The sequence below is a fragment of the Rhineura floridana genome, chromosome 5 (assembly GCF_030035675.1).
Source record: "Rhineura floridana isolate rRhiFlo1 chromosome 5, rRhiFlo1.hap2, whole genome shotgun sequence".
NCBI lineage: Eukaryota > Metazoa > Chordata > Lepidosauria > Squamata > Rhineuridae > Rhineura > Rhineura floridana.
The window spans coordinates 40,492,086-40,508,664 of NC_084484.1; the positions used below are offsets into that span (position 1 = coordinate 40,492,086).

The window sequence follows — 16,579 nt, forward strand, 5'->3', positions numbered from 1 at the left end:
CACTTTATTAGAAAAGGCCATCACCCTAAAGCCCCATCAAAGTCGAACGGGACTTACTTCCGAGTAACCGTACGTGAGACGGGGCTGCTCGGATCCCTGTCGATCATTTCTCTTTGTCCAAAATGTCACCAGCGACGTTAAAACGCTTTCGGGTCACAGTCCCCTCCCCGGGTTGCGCGAAGAGCGGAAATTATTCTGGAAATAATACCCTGAACCCCTGCAGTTTCTGGGGGTGCTCGGAGGAATTCTGCAACAGCCCCATCCGCGTAACAATAACAACAAAAAGAACGGGGGGGGGAGAGAGAAGCCGTTGCATCAGCGAATGGGCTTCTTCTCCCCCCCCGGGGGGGTTAGTGTTGCCCTTTTGAATACCTACTGCCGCTACTAAGACGAGCTCCAAAGCGCTGGCAAACAGAGAGGTTGGGAGGGTGAGTGAATGTAGCCGCGGCGAGCCAATGAGCTGGGACCGGATGCGATATATCCTCTGGGACAACAACTGCTCTGTTCCTCCTCAGATCCACATGACGCCATTTACTGCTGCTTTTGCGGAGAGATCACCCTGCCTCCTCCGGAAAGGAGAAAAAAAAGCAAGGGGGGGAGAAGGAGGGAATGAGGAGGAGGAGGAGGAGGCAGAGGAGAGAGGGAGAGGGCAGAAAAACGCTGAACCTCTCAGAGCACGGATCTCAAACCAGCCTTCCTGCAAACATACAACAAGCAACAGAAAACACCAGCTCTCAGACCCCGCTGATTTCCCCCTCCCCCTAAAAAAAGAGGGGGGGAAAGACCCTTCCCTTCCCCTCTCCCATTTGCAATCTACAAAGCTGCCTTGGAGAAAACAGGCACTCACGTACAACACACATTCCCAGAGGAAGAGAGAGAGAGATCACCAACCACTTTTTAAAAACAAAGTAACACCCCGCAAAATACAAACCGCTTTCAACAGATCGAAGCTAGGACGCCCAAGCTGCTCTTTTGCTGGAAGAAGGGAGCAAACTCTCCACGGCAACCTTGGGATTTTATTCGTATTTTTCTTCTTTTTCTAAGAACCATTCTTATGTCTCTCGCCTGGGCTCCCCCTTGCCCTCCCCGCGTGTATGATGCCTTAAGAGAAAGTGACTCGGGATTGACGAATCGGCCTCTTGTTCATTGAGAAAAAAAACGACAAGGAAATCAACGTGTGTGATTGCAAAGGAAAAGAGGGGGGGAACCTCGCCCCATTTGGAAAAGGGGACTTTTCCCCCTAATATATATATATATATATATTTGTGGTTGTTTTGTTTTTTATTTATTATCATTTCTCCCTGAAGAAGACAGGAGGAGGGAGAAAAGCGCAACTTTGCTGTGGATTTTCGGGCTTTTTTTTTTTTTAAAGCACGTTTCAATGATTCTTGCTTGCAACCTGGACTCGAAGTGAGTTTTGCAACAGAACAGCCGCTTCTGTTCTCTCTTCCTTTCTTTTTCTTTGGCTTTGGGGTTGGATTTACTCGCCAACCGCACGAAGAAGAAAATCCGGCGGGGGGGGGGAGAGACGGGGGGAGGAGGTTGCTGTAGCGCCGCTGCCACGGTGAGAGCCCCCTTTCCCCTTCGTTACAAAACAAGCCTCTTTTTCAAAAAGAAAAAGTGACTTGTTTGCAGGGAAGCTCTGGCAAATGAAAATTTCAGGCCGATTCCCTCGATACAAATCCTGCGGGGTTTCTCTCTGGTGTCCCCCCACCCCGCTCCTTTTTCTTTCCCTTCTCCCGTTCACGGAGAGTGATTGAAAATGGGGGTGTTCAGGTCGATTGCATGGGAGAAGTGTGTGTGTGTGTGTGGAGTGTAAAGATTTCTCGGGTGCGAACAGGTCTCCGAGCTCCTCCACGTTTCGGAGGGGGTTACTGCGCGTTCCTCCGCCTTGCGGATGACTTTACAAGGGAGGGAACCCCTCGTCTCGCGCCATTGGGGGCTGGTGTTGTTTAAAAGGGCGGAAATCTCCCCTCAGGTTGAAGCTCTTTCTGCAGAAGGTTGTGGAGCAGTTCGTTCCTTTGGTTTGTGCAAGCCGCACGCAGCAATGCCTAACTTCAGAAACGTGTTCCAGAGCGGGAAGCGTAAGCAGCCCTCTCGGTTGTACAGAACCTGTCAAGGCTGAATTGAAGGAAGAAAGTAAATCTGAACTTGTTTCTTTCTTTTGTGCTTGCTGTTTTTTGTTTGTTTGGAGTAAAGTGTCCCTGCCGCTTCTCTGATGCAAGCCCATCTCCTCCTTAGCCGCCCTCTTTTTACGCTTGTGCAGCTGGAATGCTCTCTCGGTGCAGTTCGGAAGTGAACAAATGTCTTAAGTGGAAATCTGTTTTCTGCTGGGGGGGGGGGTAGGACGGTTGGAATCTCTCGCCTAACCAGATTGTCTTATGAACGGCACTCTTTTTTTTTTTTTTTTACATCTGCTCTAACCTTCCACCTCCCTACCACTCTGGTCCTCTTTGGGGTTTGCTGCTTTGGAAATGGCTGATATTTCTTTTCGGTTTAATTTGCCCCACCCCATCCCTTGCTACATTGACTCAGCCCTAAATATGGGAGGGAGCCGTTCAGATGGGGGTGCAACGACGAAGGGGGTGCCCTAAAGGCCCCTGAAATAAAGCACATTATTCTTGCTTTTTTAAAAAAAGAGTGTCGATGTTTGCTGATCTGTGAGAGACGTCAGTTTGTGCAGTGCAGGCAGGAAAAAGTTGGGTATGCAGTATATAACTTCTTCCTCGAATACCCAAAAGGGTCCTCGCTTCTCGCCCTCCTCCCGGCCGCCCCAGAATTATTAACAAGGGAGGGCATTTCTCCCTTTGCCAATGAATGGTCTTTGGCTTTTTGAAATCGGTGGGATGGTTAGTACATACGTTCAACACAACAAAGCCCGAAACAGCGAGACAGAGAACTTTTGAAGACTTTTGTCTTCAACAACTGTAATATCAGCTGGAAAATTAGGGTGTGTTTCGTGGGGGGGGGGAGAAGAGAGAGAATCTCGGTTTGCTAATATCTATCGACAGGGATACGAGTTCCTTTCCGGGCAATAAAATTCCCGGGGCTATTTGTGATGCAAAAAAAAAAAAAGTTGAGTGCTGCTTTGTAATTCATGAGATGGGGATTTGCTTGAAATTTACACAAATTAAACAAAATGCCGCGCAAGCGCTTTCTTGGGGAGACTTTCTGCCAGACGTGACTTCTTAGAAAGTGGTGCTGGTGGGATTTGATGGCATGTAGGTGGTGGAAGAGGACTATAGAGAGGCATCCGGCGCTGGCTCACTACCTGCCTTGAAGGTGCTCTTGATGGAGCAGAAATGTAGGTCGCTTTACATAATCGAAGCAGGAAAGAGCCCTTCACCATCTCCTGCTGGGACGAGAAAGGAAACGAGCTGCCCGACTCTCCTGATAAGGCAATCTTATTAGAAGCCCCATTCTCTCCCCGCCCGCCCCCACGGGCCCTAAGATGCTTCCTGTTTAGCTCCAGGTTCTGCCTTTCAGTGAGGTTCCTTTGAACAGGATCGGTGCAGCCTGGAGGGAAAGCAGCAGGCTCCTGGGATCTCACCTGCTAGGCGGATTGTTTTTATGTGGGCAAGGAAGAAGCCTGCAATAAGAAAGGAAGGCGGTGATGCCCCCTGGCTGGCGGGCAGTGCGGGAAGGGGGGGTTGAGGGGAGGAAGGACGAAAACGTGAGACAGATCTTTTCTAAGACGTGGATTTGTCATAGATTCTGGACAGACTTGCAGCCTGATCAAGGGCATGTTGACTTGGAACTTCGGGGGACTTGCTTCCAGAAAGAATTGTGCAGAGGATTGCTTTCCTAACCCAAAGTTTGTAAATCTTGCATTTCCTCCCGTTTGGCTTAAAAAAAACCAACCACCAGCTGCTGTGAGGTCACTGCAATATAGAGGACTATACCATGATTTTTACCCCATAATTATTGTAGATTATTGGGTGGTTTTTCTGTTTACTTTAAAGGCAAATCCAAGCCAGAATGTCAAGTACTCCTTAGAAGTCAGTCCCAGACACCCAAGTGCTTATTTGAAAGTGTATATAGGCTTGCACTAATCTGATGAATGTTTAGTCAGAAACGAGTCCTGCAGAATTCAGTTGTGTAAGTAGCCTGATCCTATACTCATGTTTACTGAAAAGTTAAGTTCCACTGAATTCAGTGGGGCATATTTCCAAGTATGCATAGGGTTGCAGGGACACTGTGATGTGGTTGATATAATTCTCCTTTTGCAGTGCAACTGTTCTTCAAATGTTAGCTTGTTGCAAACTAGATTCTACTCACCTGTAAGAAATTGAGATTTTTAGTCCGATTGTTTTTTAGTTGGCAGCAGTCTTGTTACTTTTTGTCTGTTTTATTAAGATTCCATAGTAAGTAATGCCATGTAGGTAGTGTTGTTTCAGTTGAAGCAATATTGCCACCTGCTTTTCCTGGAACCATGTGGTTTATAGATTGCATGTAGGATATTTGTGTATTGTAAGTGCCAAACCACTTTTTCTGGCAGTGTTCAGGAAGTTGATGGATTATCTCTGGGTGTTATGAATGCACAATGAAAACCCTTACAGTCCCCAGCATTGTAAGGTTCAAGTGCTAGTGCTCAGAAGTGTAAAGTTGTATGCAAATACAAAAGTTTTGGAAAGAGATATTTTGTTTATGTTTTTGACATTTGGGGCTATATTAACTCACTTAAGGCTAATCTCAGAACCTTTATTGCTCCTTGGTGTTCTTCTTGGTATCATTGCAGAGAAACATACATTTTCCTTTTGGCCTTTTGTTTAAGCTCAATGTGCAAAGAGGACTGTATAGCAAAATACTTGCTAGGTTTGCATAGGATAGAAGAATTATGGCTCTGTCATCAGTTAGTTCCGTTTTGCTTGTAGACATAGTTTAATGTCTATTGCATACAGTGACATCCCTTCCCGTGGCTAATGTTACAATCCTATGTGCACTAATTTGGGGAGTGAGCCACAGGTGCACTGACTTCTGTATGAACACACAAAGGTTTGGACTACTTGTCTGTGTCTTAATCCATGATCTGAGAGAGTTAGTCAATAGTCTGACATACCTAAAGGGTCTAGAACCACAAACAGAGATTCAGGCAGGGACATGCAAATGTCTCATCATATGCTACATTTTTTTAAGATATACACCTAAATATGTAAAGTGTGAAAGAGACAAACATATGCTTGCAAACATATGATCTGAACAGGTACACTTGTCAGGGTGCCAGGATCGGCTGTATGTGCAGCTCTCTGCCAAGTGTACACTGAGGGACAAACTCGAGTTTGTGCTGTGTAATGTGTGAAATTGTTCTAAGATGTGTGTCAAGAAGTGACTTACATGAAGGTTTCTTTGTGTTTCCAGAAGAATGGATAGGGGTCTTTGCCTATCATTAATTAAAAAACAAAACTCTGTAAAATATAGAAAATGCTGTATCTCTTTTTTTCCTTTTTTTCTTTTTGAAAAGTCCAATTTTTATACTGGACCAAAAACAAAACAAACAATATTCTAGAGGTGTGATTGTATCACCTATTGAGCATTGTAGGGCTTTGAGTGTTCTGCAAAAAAAGGCCCATTATTTTCAGTGGGTGCCATCTTGGTAAATAAAGGCTCCATTCCCTTAAAGCAGGGATGCTGAAACTGTGGTCCTCCAAATGTTACTGGACTTCCCAACCCATCTCCCACCATTCCTAAACATTAGCCATAGTGGCTAGGTCTGACAGGAGTTGGAGACCAACAATATCTGGAGAACCACAGGTTTCCCATCCCTGCCTTAAAATAATATGAGAGCTTATTTCAGTACTAGAACCCTCCCAATGGGTTGGCTCCAAGTCTTTTTCCACCAAGATGGTGTGAGTTTGCTTTCAGGGGTTAGGTGCTGTGAAGTGTGTAATATTAAGGCGTTTTGCGTAGCAAAAGCAAAGCATGCACACCTGGCAACAAAGCAGCAAAAACTAATCTTCTCTTCCTTTGCCCATAGGATTTCAGATGTGTTCTAAGCTCCCTGGAGTGATCACTCTTCAGGGTTCTGATGGAGACAAGAGCTCAGAATGGCAGTGGGTCACAGCCCTTGCTACAGGGTCAGCATGACAGTGGGCGGCAGTATGGAGAATCTGATCTAAGGGATGTTCTGGCACAACAAGTTCACGTCTTGTCCTTGGACCAGATCAAGGCTATCCGAAACACAAATGAATACACGGAACCACCCACAGTGGCTCCGCGGCCTGGGGTGAAACCAGCTCCACGTCCACCAGTCCAGCACAAAACTGGAAGGGCAAATGGATTGACTGAACAACATCTTCTTAACAGGGTCCAGCATCCCCAGGTCCATGTGTCTTCTCGGTTACCGCTGTCCCGTTCCATTAGCACAGTCAGCACTGGCTCACGGGACAGTACGAGGACAAGTACAAGTAGTAATTCATCAGAACAGAGACTTCTGGGGTCGTCTTTGGGGACAGTTGTTGATGGGATAATCCGAGTCCAACCCAAATCAGAGCTGAAATCTGGTGAACTCAAGCCCCCTAGCAAAGAAGATTTGCGCATGCACGCCTACAGGTGTGAGGACTGTGGGAAATGCAAGTGTAAGGAGTGCACATATCCACGAACTCTTCCATCCTGTTGGATCTGTGACAAGCAGTGTCTTTGCTCTGCCCAGAATGTGGTTGATTATGGGACTTGTGTTTGCTGCGTGAAGGGGCTTTTCTATCACTGCTCCAATGACGATGAGGACAACTGTGCTGATCACCCTTGTTCTTGTAGCCAATCACATTGCTGCGCTCGGTGGTCCACCATGGGGGTTGTGTCTCTCTTTCTGCCTTGCCTTTGGTGTTACCTGCCAGCCAAGGGTTGCCTTAAGTTGTGCCAGGGCTGCTATGACCAGGTAAACAGGCCTGGCTGTCGCTGTAAGCACTCCAACACTGTTTGCTGCAAAGTTCCCAATGTCCCACCGAGGAACTTTGAGAAGCCCACATAGCATCACTGAACAGGAGCATGGCAAATAATAAGGATTTTTCTTTGTAATATCAAATGCAGCCAACTAAATGAGCTATAATTGTGGCACTGTTTCTTAGGAGGATGGGGGGGAGGGTACATTGAGGTTTGCAGTGACCTGCTTTTTCTCTGTGTTTGCATCGGCCAGCTTAATGGAGATGCTTGTTAGAATCCACCTAGTGGACATCAGAATGGAGATACACTCTGTGGGACCCAAATATTGCATAAGCTAACGCAACTCAAGACACTCCTAGGTAATCTGTTGTGTTGTATGGGGGGGGCTTCCCCCCCTCAAATGAATAGTACATTTGTAAATTAGAAAACTACTTCACCCCACTCCCAATTATTTTCTGCCAGAGATGTGCTATATTTTTGTATATAAGATATTTTCAACTGTGAAAACATGGGTGTCAAAGAATAATATGGCACAGGTCACAAAATATTATACTAATATGTTGTACATTCAAAAGAATGTGAATCAATCAGTATGCTTTAGATTGTATTTTGCCTTATGGAAGCCCTTCAATTGCAAGACTCTGATTCTCGCCCCCCGCCCCTTTTGGATTTCATGTATATTGTACAGTTACAGTAAAATTCAGTCTTTATTTTCTAATTTTTTCAACATATTGTTTAGTGTAAAGAATATTTATTTGAAGTTTTATTATTTTATAAAAAAGAAATATTTATTTTAAGAGGCATCTTACAAATTTCACCCCTTTTTATGAGGATGCCACAGTTGCTGCAAATAAGGGGTGAAAGATACATATGTTCCCTATAAAATAGAAATATATTAACGTTTGAAATTAAACTGGGCTGCTTGTCATTTTTTTCCTTCCTCTGGTCACTTATGTAATGATGGCAGTTCTGAATTAAAAAAAAGAAACAAAAACGTTGAGATCCATTCTGAAGAATCTTGTTTGATAAGACATGGGTCCCTTAAATATGTGTTTGTATGCTTGCGTAAAGATGCAAAGCTAATGGAAATCAAGGATACTAAAAGGAGAGAAGAGTGCATAAAACAGACTATTATTAATAGGTTAGCATTTTATAGGATACTATGGCTCAAACTAGATGTTGCTCTATATCAGGAGTAGCCAATGTGGTGCCCTCCAGATGTTGTTGATTACAATACATGTTAGTCCCAGCCAACAAGGTAAAGGATAATGGGAGTTGTCCAACCACATCAGAAGGGTACCAAGTTGGCTACCACTGCCTTTTACAGACAACTCGCATAAAAAAGGCAGAAAACAAGTGTTTTCCTCTCTCCCTAACTTACCTGCTTCCTAATGTAATAGCATTGTTCATTTGCTCATCTCCTGCCAATTTCAGCCAGTGCTTGGGGAATTGCATGACATCAGGACATGGCTTTGTTGTATTAGAAATCATGGGGAGAGAGTGGTGTAACTACATGTGTACCTACCATCTCAGCAACAGCCACATAAATATCCTAGTGTCTCACTCCAGCCTGTGTAAATTGCTTAAGACAAGTCTGGCTGGAGAGAAGTGCAAAAATAACCCCAAACCCTCAGAATGAAGAAGATGCAGTTAAAGTCAGTTTAAAAGGTTGATACCAGTAGTTTATAAGCAAAATCAACATGCCATAGGGAGTTAGAAATCTGAATGCAGTCCCACTTTATGCCAAGCACTTGACTGCCATTGTGAAACTAAACTTGCTTGGTTGATTTGTCATTGATGGGTGTTACCCAAGTGTAAAATTATGCATATTGGAGCAAAAAATCTGAATTTCACATATACGCTCATGGGATCTGAACTGGCAGTGACCGACCAGGAGAGAGACCTCGGGGTTGTAGTGGACGGCACGATGAAAATGTCAACCCAGTGTGCGGCAGCTGTGAAAAAGGCAAATTCCATGCTAGCGATAATTAGGAAAGGTATTGAAAATAAAACAGCCGATATCATAATGCCGTTGTATAAATCTATGGTGTGGCCGCATTTGGAATACTGTGTACAGTTCTGGTCGCGTCATCTCAAAAAGGATATTATAGAGTTGGAAAAGGTTCAGAAGAGGGCAACCAGGATGATCAAAGGGATGGAGCGACTCCCTTATGAGGAAAGGTTGCAGCATTTGGGGCTTTTTAGTTTAGAGAAAAGGCGGGTCAGAGGAGACATGATAGAAGTGTATAAAATTATGCATGGCATTGAGAAAGTGGATAGAGAAAAGTTCTTCTCCCTCTCTCATAATACTAGAACTCGTGGACATTCAAAGAAGCTGAATGTTGGAAGATTCAGGACAGACAAAAGGAAGTACTTCTTTACTCAGCGCATAGTTAAACTATGGAATTTGCTCCCACAAGATGCAGTAATGGCCACCAGCTTGGACGGCTTTAAAAGAAGATTAGACAAATTCATGGAGGACAGGGCTATCAATGGCTACTAGCCATGATGGCTGTGCTCTGCCACCCTAGTCAGAGGCAGCATGCTTCTGAAAACCAGTTGCCGGAAGCCTCAGGAGGGGAGAGTGTTCTTGCACTCGGGTCCTGCTTGCGGGCTTCCCCCAGGCACCTGGTTGGCCACTGTGAGAACAGGATGCTGGACTAGATGGGCCACTGGCCTGATCCAGCAGGCTCTTCTTATGTTCTTATGAGCTCAGTATCCTGCTGCCAAGTGTCCCATCGGAAGTCTAAAATGATTTTCCTGTCTATTAAGAGTAAACTTCGTTCTTTTATTGTTGTCGTTCAAACATGTGCCTCCAAGCCTACAGCATAAGCGCTGGTTACATAGCTGAGAGAGAGAACCTGCCACAAGTGTGTATGCGTGTGTTGCAAGAGAAAGGTCATTCTTATGAAATCACTAAGACTTAGCAGATGGGAGAAATAGCTTTGGGATTGCTCTGAATCTTTTCTAACCTGAAACAAAGTTAAATTAAGAACATACTGTTGAATGCAGTGTTAGTGAACCTCAGAAGAGGCCCATTTAAATGAATGGGCATGAATAACAGGTCTATTAATTTCAGTGGGTCTACTCTGAATAGTGCTTCGTAGGATGCAACTCATAAGAATTGAACAAGCTGGATCAGGCCATGGAATCTAAACAGTCCAGAATTCTGGCTCTGATGGTAACTGCCCAGATGCCTCTGGACACTCACAAACAGAACAAGTAGCTGTAGTCTTTCCATTTTTCTCTCCAGCATCTGGTATGCAGAGTCACTGCCTCTGTTCAAAGAGGGTTCTATTTTCTAAAGGTTAAAGGCAGGCGTATTGAATGTTGTTATCTATTGAATGTTGCTATCTCTTTTTTACCTGTTACGGTTTAGATATTCTTGTGTTACCAACATCTTGAAGGAGATGGTTCTGCATTGGGTTTGGAAATGGTTGCTTGTATGTGCTGGTATCGGCTTTAACCTTATGACTGTTTTCGATGTTACATGCTCCTTTTGTGGAATGTGCTTTGTAGAAAAGCATGAAAGTCAAGTGCAGATTGTGTGTTATTGGTGCATGTGACAGTCGCTCATTGTTGGGACAATTGTGAGTGGTTTCAGCTTCCCATAAGGTTTATGGTGTGTGTAAAGCAATAGGTTTGTGTCTGTTGGTCCCATATTGTGATCTGCCTTTCTTGGCTTTACCCTATTTATTTGTGTAGAAAATAATTTGCCCTCAAAAGGAACCTATTCTGACTAGCCTTTAATTAGAATAATGTAGTACACAAACCATATTATGGTTGCTAAAAGGAATTTTCCTTGGGGGGGGCAATGTAAAGCAAGCTGAGTTGCAAGGTTGGGTATATGGTAAAGTAAAACCATTACTGTTTGACCACATGCTGGAATATAGTTACATTCACCTCCACTCTCAGTTAGGAACATAAGAATCTGCCTTATATTGAGTCATCCCATTGGTTCATCTAGTTTAATAATGTCTACACCAGGGGTCACCAACTCATTGCCTGCAAATGCCATGACACCGACAAAGGCCTTCAGTGGTGCCCTCAAGCCCTCAGCAGGTAGTGCACGCTCTGAGCTTTCATCTATTAAAAAAAGTAAGTCTCTAGCTCTCCCAGAAAGAATGTTATGGAGCAAAATGTGTAGGTACCCTTCTAAGTGATGTATGTGAAATGAGCATGCCTGGGTGCTCCTCCCTGTCAGGTTTTTAACCAATCAGTCAGAGCTCTAATTGTTAAGCGAATTGTTTTGACGCCAGGAATAGGAATTCCTGGGGTCCTAAAGAGTTGTTGTTTTGCCCTCCCTTTTAGTGTACTTTTGCTGCTTCTCTTTTTTTCCTAGTCCTTTGAATCTCCATAGTGTAGCCCTTCCTTTTCCCCTAGCAACCTGGATGCATCTGTCTTGTGCTGGCTTGGCCTGAAATCATATAGTGACTAGAAGTTATTTTCTGCAAATATTACTACATAATAAGTGTGGGTGAATGTTAAAGAACCCACCTTCCCCAAAAAGGTAAATGTGACAACTTCTCAAAGAGGCTTAGGCTTTGGTTTGGGGTTGGTACCAGAAAAAGAGGTTTCTTGTTCCTGTAATAGCTTTATGGCAGATAGAAATTCAACAGATCAAGCCTTTCCTAGCATGGAAATGCAATTATGGGGAAAAGCTTCACCATGGCTACTCTCTAATTTTGTGTTATGCCATGCCCCCCCATGGCAGCTATTTTGTGATTGGTGGCCCCAGCACACTCTCGAAATTTGAAATGTGCCCTCTGTTCCAAAAAGTTTGGCGACCCCTGGACTACAGACTGTGGCTCTCCAGGGTTTCAGGCAGGGCTTTCTCCCAGCCCTACCTGGAAACACTAGGGACTGAACCTGGGATCTTTGGCATGTGAAGCAAACACTTCACCATTGAGCTCTGTCAACTGGATACTATGAAGAGCGACTGATTTTCAGGCTTTGCTCTGGGGTTCCATGATATGGCAAAACAAGTAACTTCTTGTAACTTTCTAGCTAGGCCTCACAAAGTAAAGCTGCAAGGAAGCATGCGGTGTGTTCTAGGTCACATCAGTTTACATGGGCAAGGCTGATATGAAGTTTGGCAAGTATCCCATATGAAATGAGATCTCGTACTCACCAAGGTGGTAAACCTGGGCCTGTGTTTAGACTTCGGCAGAAGGCTGAATAATAATTGAATAATCCACCCTACTCCGGAAAAAATAAATCTCTGCACATAGAAAAGTAGCTTGTCAGAGAGAAGGGCAGGCTAACATGCTTCCCCCCCTCCATTTTGTATGATAGGAGAATTCAGTTGCTGCACTTCCCACCCTTCCTTCTGAAATAGTACATCTCAGACACAGGTTTCCCACCTCTGTGAGATCTAGACCTGAACATGAGCCCTAAATGAGCACTTTTAGGCTGCAATCCAATACGCACTTGGGAGTAGTTCCCAATGAACCCAATGGAGCTTACTTCTGAGTAGATAACTATTGGATTGCAGCCTAAGTTAATTTGTTTGGTGGTTGTTTTTATTTTTTATTAGTTTTTTTAATCTTTGATGTGTTTTAAATGTGGGATATAAATAAATAAATACTGACAATTGTTAATAATAATTAATCATGCACCACAGTTCTTTGCAATGTGCATGGGTTCCTTAGCAAACAGGCTGAAGTGAAGAAGTTCCCTAAAGATAGGAAGCTTCACCACCACTGCTGTAAAGGCAATAGTTTGACAAATCTTCAGATATGCTATGTAAAGTGCCTGTCCATCATGGCATTCACCAATGAAACAAATTATGATTTTTTCTTCGGTGGGTCCATCTAATATCGCATCTGATAACTGTTGTGTCATCCAGATAACCTGGAAAGCACACATTTCTATTCTCAGTGGGATTTTCTTACACTTCCCTTGCTTTGTATGAGTTCAGATTTTGATCCAAGTTTACGTTTCTCGAAAATAAGTGATAAGCCTGAGTGAGATAGTTCAATCAGGCAAATTTATCTTTTTTTTCTACCTGCTAATACGCCGTGAAGTTCTGTCTTGTCTTCTCAATATCACTGCTAACGGGCTGCCAGAGTTAAACTTGGGCAAACTACAGCAGAGGGAAAGGTTAGGCTTTATTTAGAATGCAAAAATGTGGCATCCCCAAGGTTGCTGTATGCATCCAAGTGCCTTGGACCCATGGCATGGACCGGCCCAAACAGCTTGAAGTAAGGTAGCAGGGAAGAGGGAGGCAGTGAAGGTTCTTTTCTTGAATGAAGGGGAGAGGGTTGCAGTTTCTTGCACAAAACTAACATTTTGGTGTGTGTTGCATATGGCGAGTGTGTTTCAGAGCGAGCGAGCACCAAAATACTATGTTCTCTAGGTTAGAAAATGGGAGGAAAGCATCTGTACACAACTGTTCTACTGCAGGGATGGGAAGCCTGAGGCCCTCTAGATTTGCTGGACTACTGCTTCCATCACCCCTCACCATTGGCAATGCTGTCTGGGGCTGATGAGAGTTGGAGCTCAACACCATCTGGAGGGCCACAGGATGCCTATCCCTGATCTACTGTGTGATGCATGTAATGCTTGTTATCATTATTTCTTTAAAAAGAAACAAAGCTTCCCGTTTTGCATAAGGTGGAGACTGCATGGTGCATCTGAGCTGGTTTTGAACTCCTTTGCAATTTGCTTGCTGATGTGATGTGCAAGTAACCACTAATCAAGTGGAGTTATTTTTAGACTGTATCTCAAAGCATCCCATTTGTAAGTTAAAATATGTAAAATCCTTGCACCCATCCCAAGTAAGCTAACTTCTTCCACTGAAACAATGGGCATATTTCTGAGTTAAGTATGTTGTTCTTGACGATGATTAATATATGATTTGCATTTATGTACATATATGACTTGCATTTATGCAAATCAGTATTAATGATCAAGTCAATAAAAGCTCACATTCATTTTATCAGGAACATTTTTTGAATGTAGAACCTTCACTATACCTGCAACTGAAACCAATTTGGCAAAAAATTACCAAAGTATTTTAGAAAGTTCCATGTGCCTTTATGGCGAGGAACCAAGGTGAAGGGCCTGTTCATAGTGTGCTCTAGATTACACATTCTACAGGAGAGCAAGTGTCAGGCTCATGAGCTTCCCCCCGTATATAGAATATTTTGTATGAACCCCTACCTATGTATGAACAAATTTTCATATGAATATTTTGTATGAACCAATATCCATGAGTTTACTCCACCCATGCACTCTGCCTGCCCCTTTCTGTGGTGGACAGGTCAGATAGTTGGCCATACACGCATGTAGATGTTGGGCATAATCAAGTTCTATGCATAATGGGTCAGTGTGTAAGCCCATAACTATCTTCTGCACTTCACTGCACATGCCGTACTAACTGGTTCTCCATTTCCGTGCTTGCTTCAGTCTATAATTTGTGCAAAAGTGGGTTTGTTTATATTTGCTCTTGGGACTGGCCAAGCTGGGAACAACAAAATCAAAAGAGACACTTTTCTACGTGCATTGGTCCCTGCAATTAAGCCATTGCGTTGGCTTCCTGCTGCTAAAGCTTGCTGGAAAGGACTAACTAGGGAGTCGGCATGGTTTTAGCATTCAGAGCAACTGCTTCATTAGTTTCAGTGAGATTTAGTCACAGGAAACTTCAGCTGGACTGGGGCCTATATGATTAAAAGTGAAAACAAATATTGGTTTGTTTGGGAACAGTTACAGAAGATGTTGGTGTCGATCCAGAACAGAGTAGGATGTGCATAGGCCTGTTTTTTTTTTTTTAAGGCCTTTAATTCATTGATCCCTATGCTGGATTGTGGTCTTGGTGTGTATTGAAAAAGCATATTAAATTATGGGCATGTCCTATTGTGTCTCAGATAGGACATCTCTTTGTAAGATTATTGTTATAACTGAGCAATACACCAAATTGAATATTTAAATAAAAACGAGGCTTTGTTCAATTCAAGTTGGTTGGGGTTGTTTTGAAAAAAAAATATTATGCTATTTTAAGCAAACAGAAATATGGTCTGGTAGAAATCTTAATAAGAACAAAACCATAAATTAGCTGGTGTTTCCTCTTAACTCATTAAAAATACCTAGCTCATCAAAATGATAAAAAAGTGTTCTGAACAGAAAATTGCAATGTCTAATTCTGAAGCCTGGCTTCTTCTGAAACTGTCAAGGAAAAATGGACAACTTGTTCACAGTACAGGTGTGCCAGCTCCCAATCTGCAAATCATGATTGGCAGGGCAACAAATGCTCCATCTGCAGAGGGTCTGTTTACTTTGGAAATCGTGAGAGGGAAAAGGGTGATCAGATGCAGACGAAAGCATCTAAGTGTGGATTGACTTATTAGATACAGCAGGAGTGTGCAAAAAGCTTTTGAAAAAAATCCAACCAGCACCCAGGAGTATAGGAAGCTACCTTTTCTGCAAAGTTAGACCATTGGTCCAACTAGCTCTCCAGGGTTTTACAGGCATCAGGATTAACTGCTTACACCACAGAACCTCAACATATGCTTTGAACATATTTATATGGAAAAGCAGTGTAGCAATTTAAATAAAGAAATAAAACATCTCACAAAATGGACCTAGATGGGCACATATGGTTAGCTGATTGCTGCCATAAAGCCTCTTTACCAAATGTGGGTATACTCTCTAGCATTACCCCTAAGTACAATTGCATATGCTTATTTAAATATATATTTACATTGGTTCTTTCTTTGTCTTGGGTCTTTTTCTGCTTTTACTGTTCAAGGGTTTTTTTGTTTTTTGCAACTTTGTTGCAGGGCGCCAAAGAAATGCATGAAATGTATCCTGCTCAGAAGTGCAGCTTTGCCCTTGAGCGTGTCACGAGGAGGTGATGGAAAATGCTTGTTTTGTCTCTCGAAGAGATTTTACAGCATTTTCTCTGCCTGTGTGCTGCTGGGCCCCAAATGTTTTCTGCACATTCCTGTCACAATTTTGCATGTGTCCAGTTTGTGAACATACTGGCCTAAATTCCAAAGAAATGCTCTCCCACTCACCTGCCACTTTGATTCTGCACATTTTCAAGATGTATCATCCTACAATCCCAGTGTAATGTCATAAAAGATTACTTGGATTACCTCTATCTCTGACCAACTCTCTTGAGTATACACATGAATGGCTCTTTAGTGCCCAACACATTAATGGAGCAGGTAGTGGGACAGATCCATTTGCCTGCTGGCCCTGTCCAAACCAGGCATTTTGTGTAGTGTCAAAAAAATATGTGCGGTGTGAAACAAGTTTGTGTGCAGTTGAGCATAGGGAATTTAATTAGGAGCTAGGTAGTTTCTTCAAAAAGAAATTGATGAGAAAAGATATAAAGAAACAGAAAATGAAGATAAATACTGGTTCCTTTCCAATCATAACCTTATACTACTAGTTAGTGCTTTTTGGTAAAAAATAAAATAAAAAAATGAGCTGCTAGTGCTCATATCTTGATAAAAGTACTGTGGTGCCAGCACAAAATAGCTGGCATGGGCAGCAAAAAAAACAAGATGCAGCTACTCCATATTGGTGAGTATTGTCACCAAAAAAGCCCTGCTAATAGGATATTATGGGACTAATTACTTGACTAGTTTGGGGGTGGGTGGTGTGCTGGCTGCTTGTGCAATGGGAAGAAAGTTTAGATAAACCCTGATCTACACACTGAGCAGAGTGCATGCACAGCTCCCACCACATGGAT

General features: G+C 43.1%; 1 protein-coding gene across 1 annotated transcript; it reads left to right on the forward strand.

Annotated features, from left to right (window-relative positions):
* Window positions 1-464: 464 nt before the first annotated feature.
* SPRY2 (sprouty RTK signaling antagonist 2) lies at window positions 465-7,792 on the forward strand. Its single transcript, XM_061626545.1, has 2 exons — window positions 465-1,410; window positions 5,975-7,792. Exon 2 carries the CDS (start codon window positions 6,026-6,028, stop codon window positions 6,965-6,967), a length of 942 nt encoding a protein of 313 aa, XP_061482529.1. The 5' UTR covers window positions 465-1,410; window positions 5,975-6,025; the 3' UTR covers window positions 6,968-7,792.
* The last annotated feature ends 8,787 nt before the right edge of the window (window positions 7,793-16,579 follow it).

Coding starts and splice junctions, on each gene's coding strand:
- SPRY2 (XM_061626545.1), top strand. CDS start 6,026: ATGGAGACAAGAGCTCAGAATGGCAGTGGGTCACAGCCCTTGCTACAG.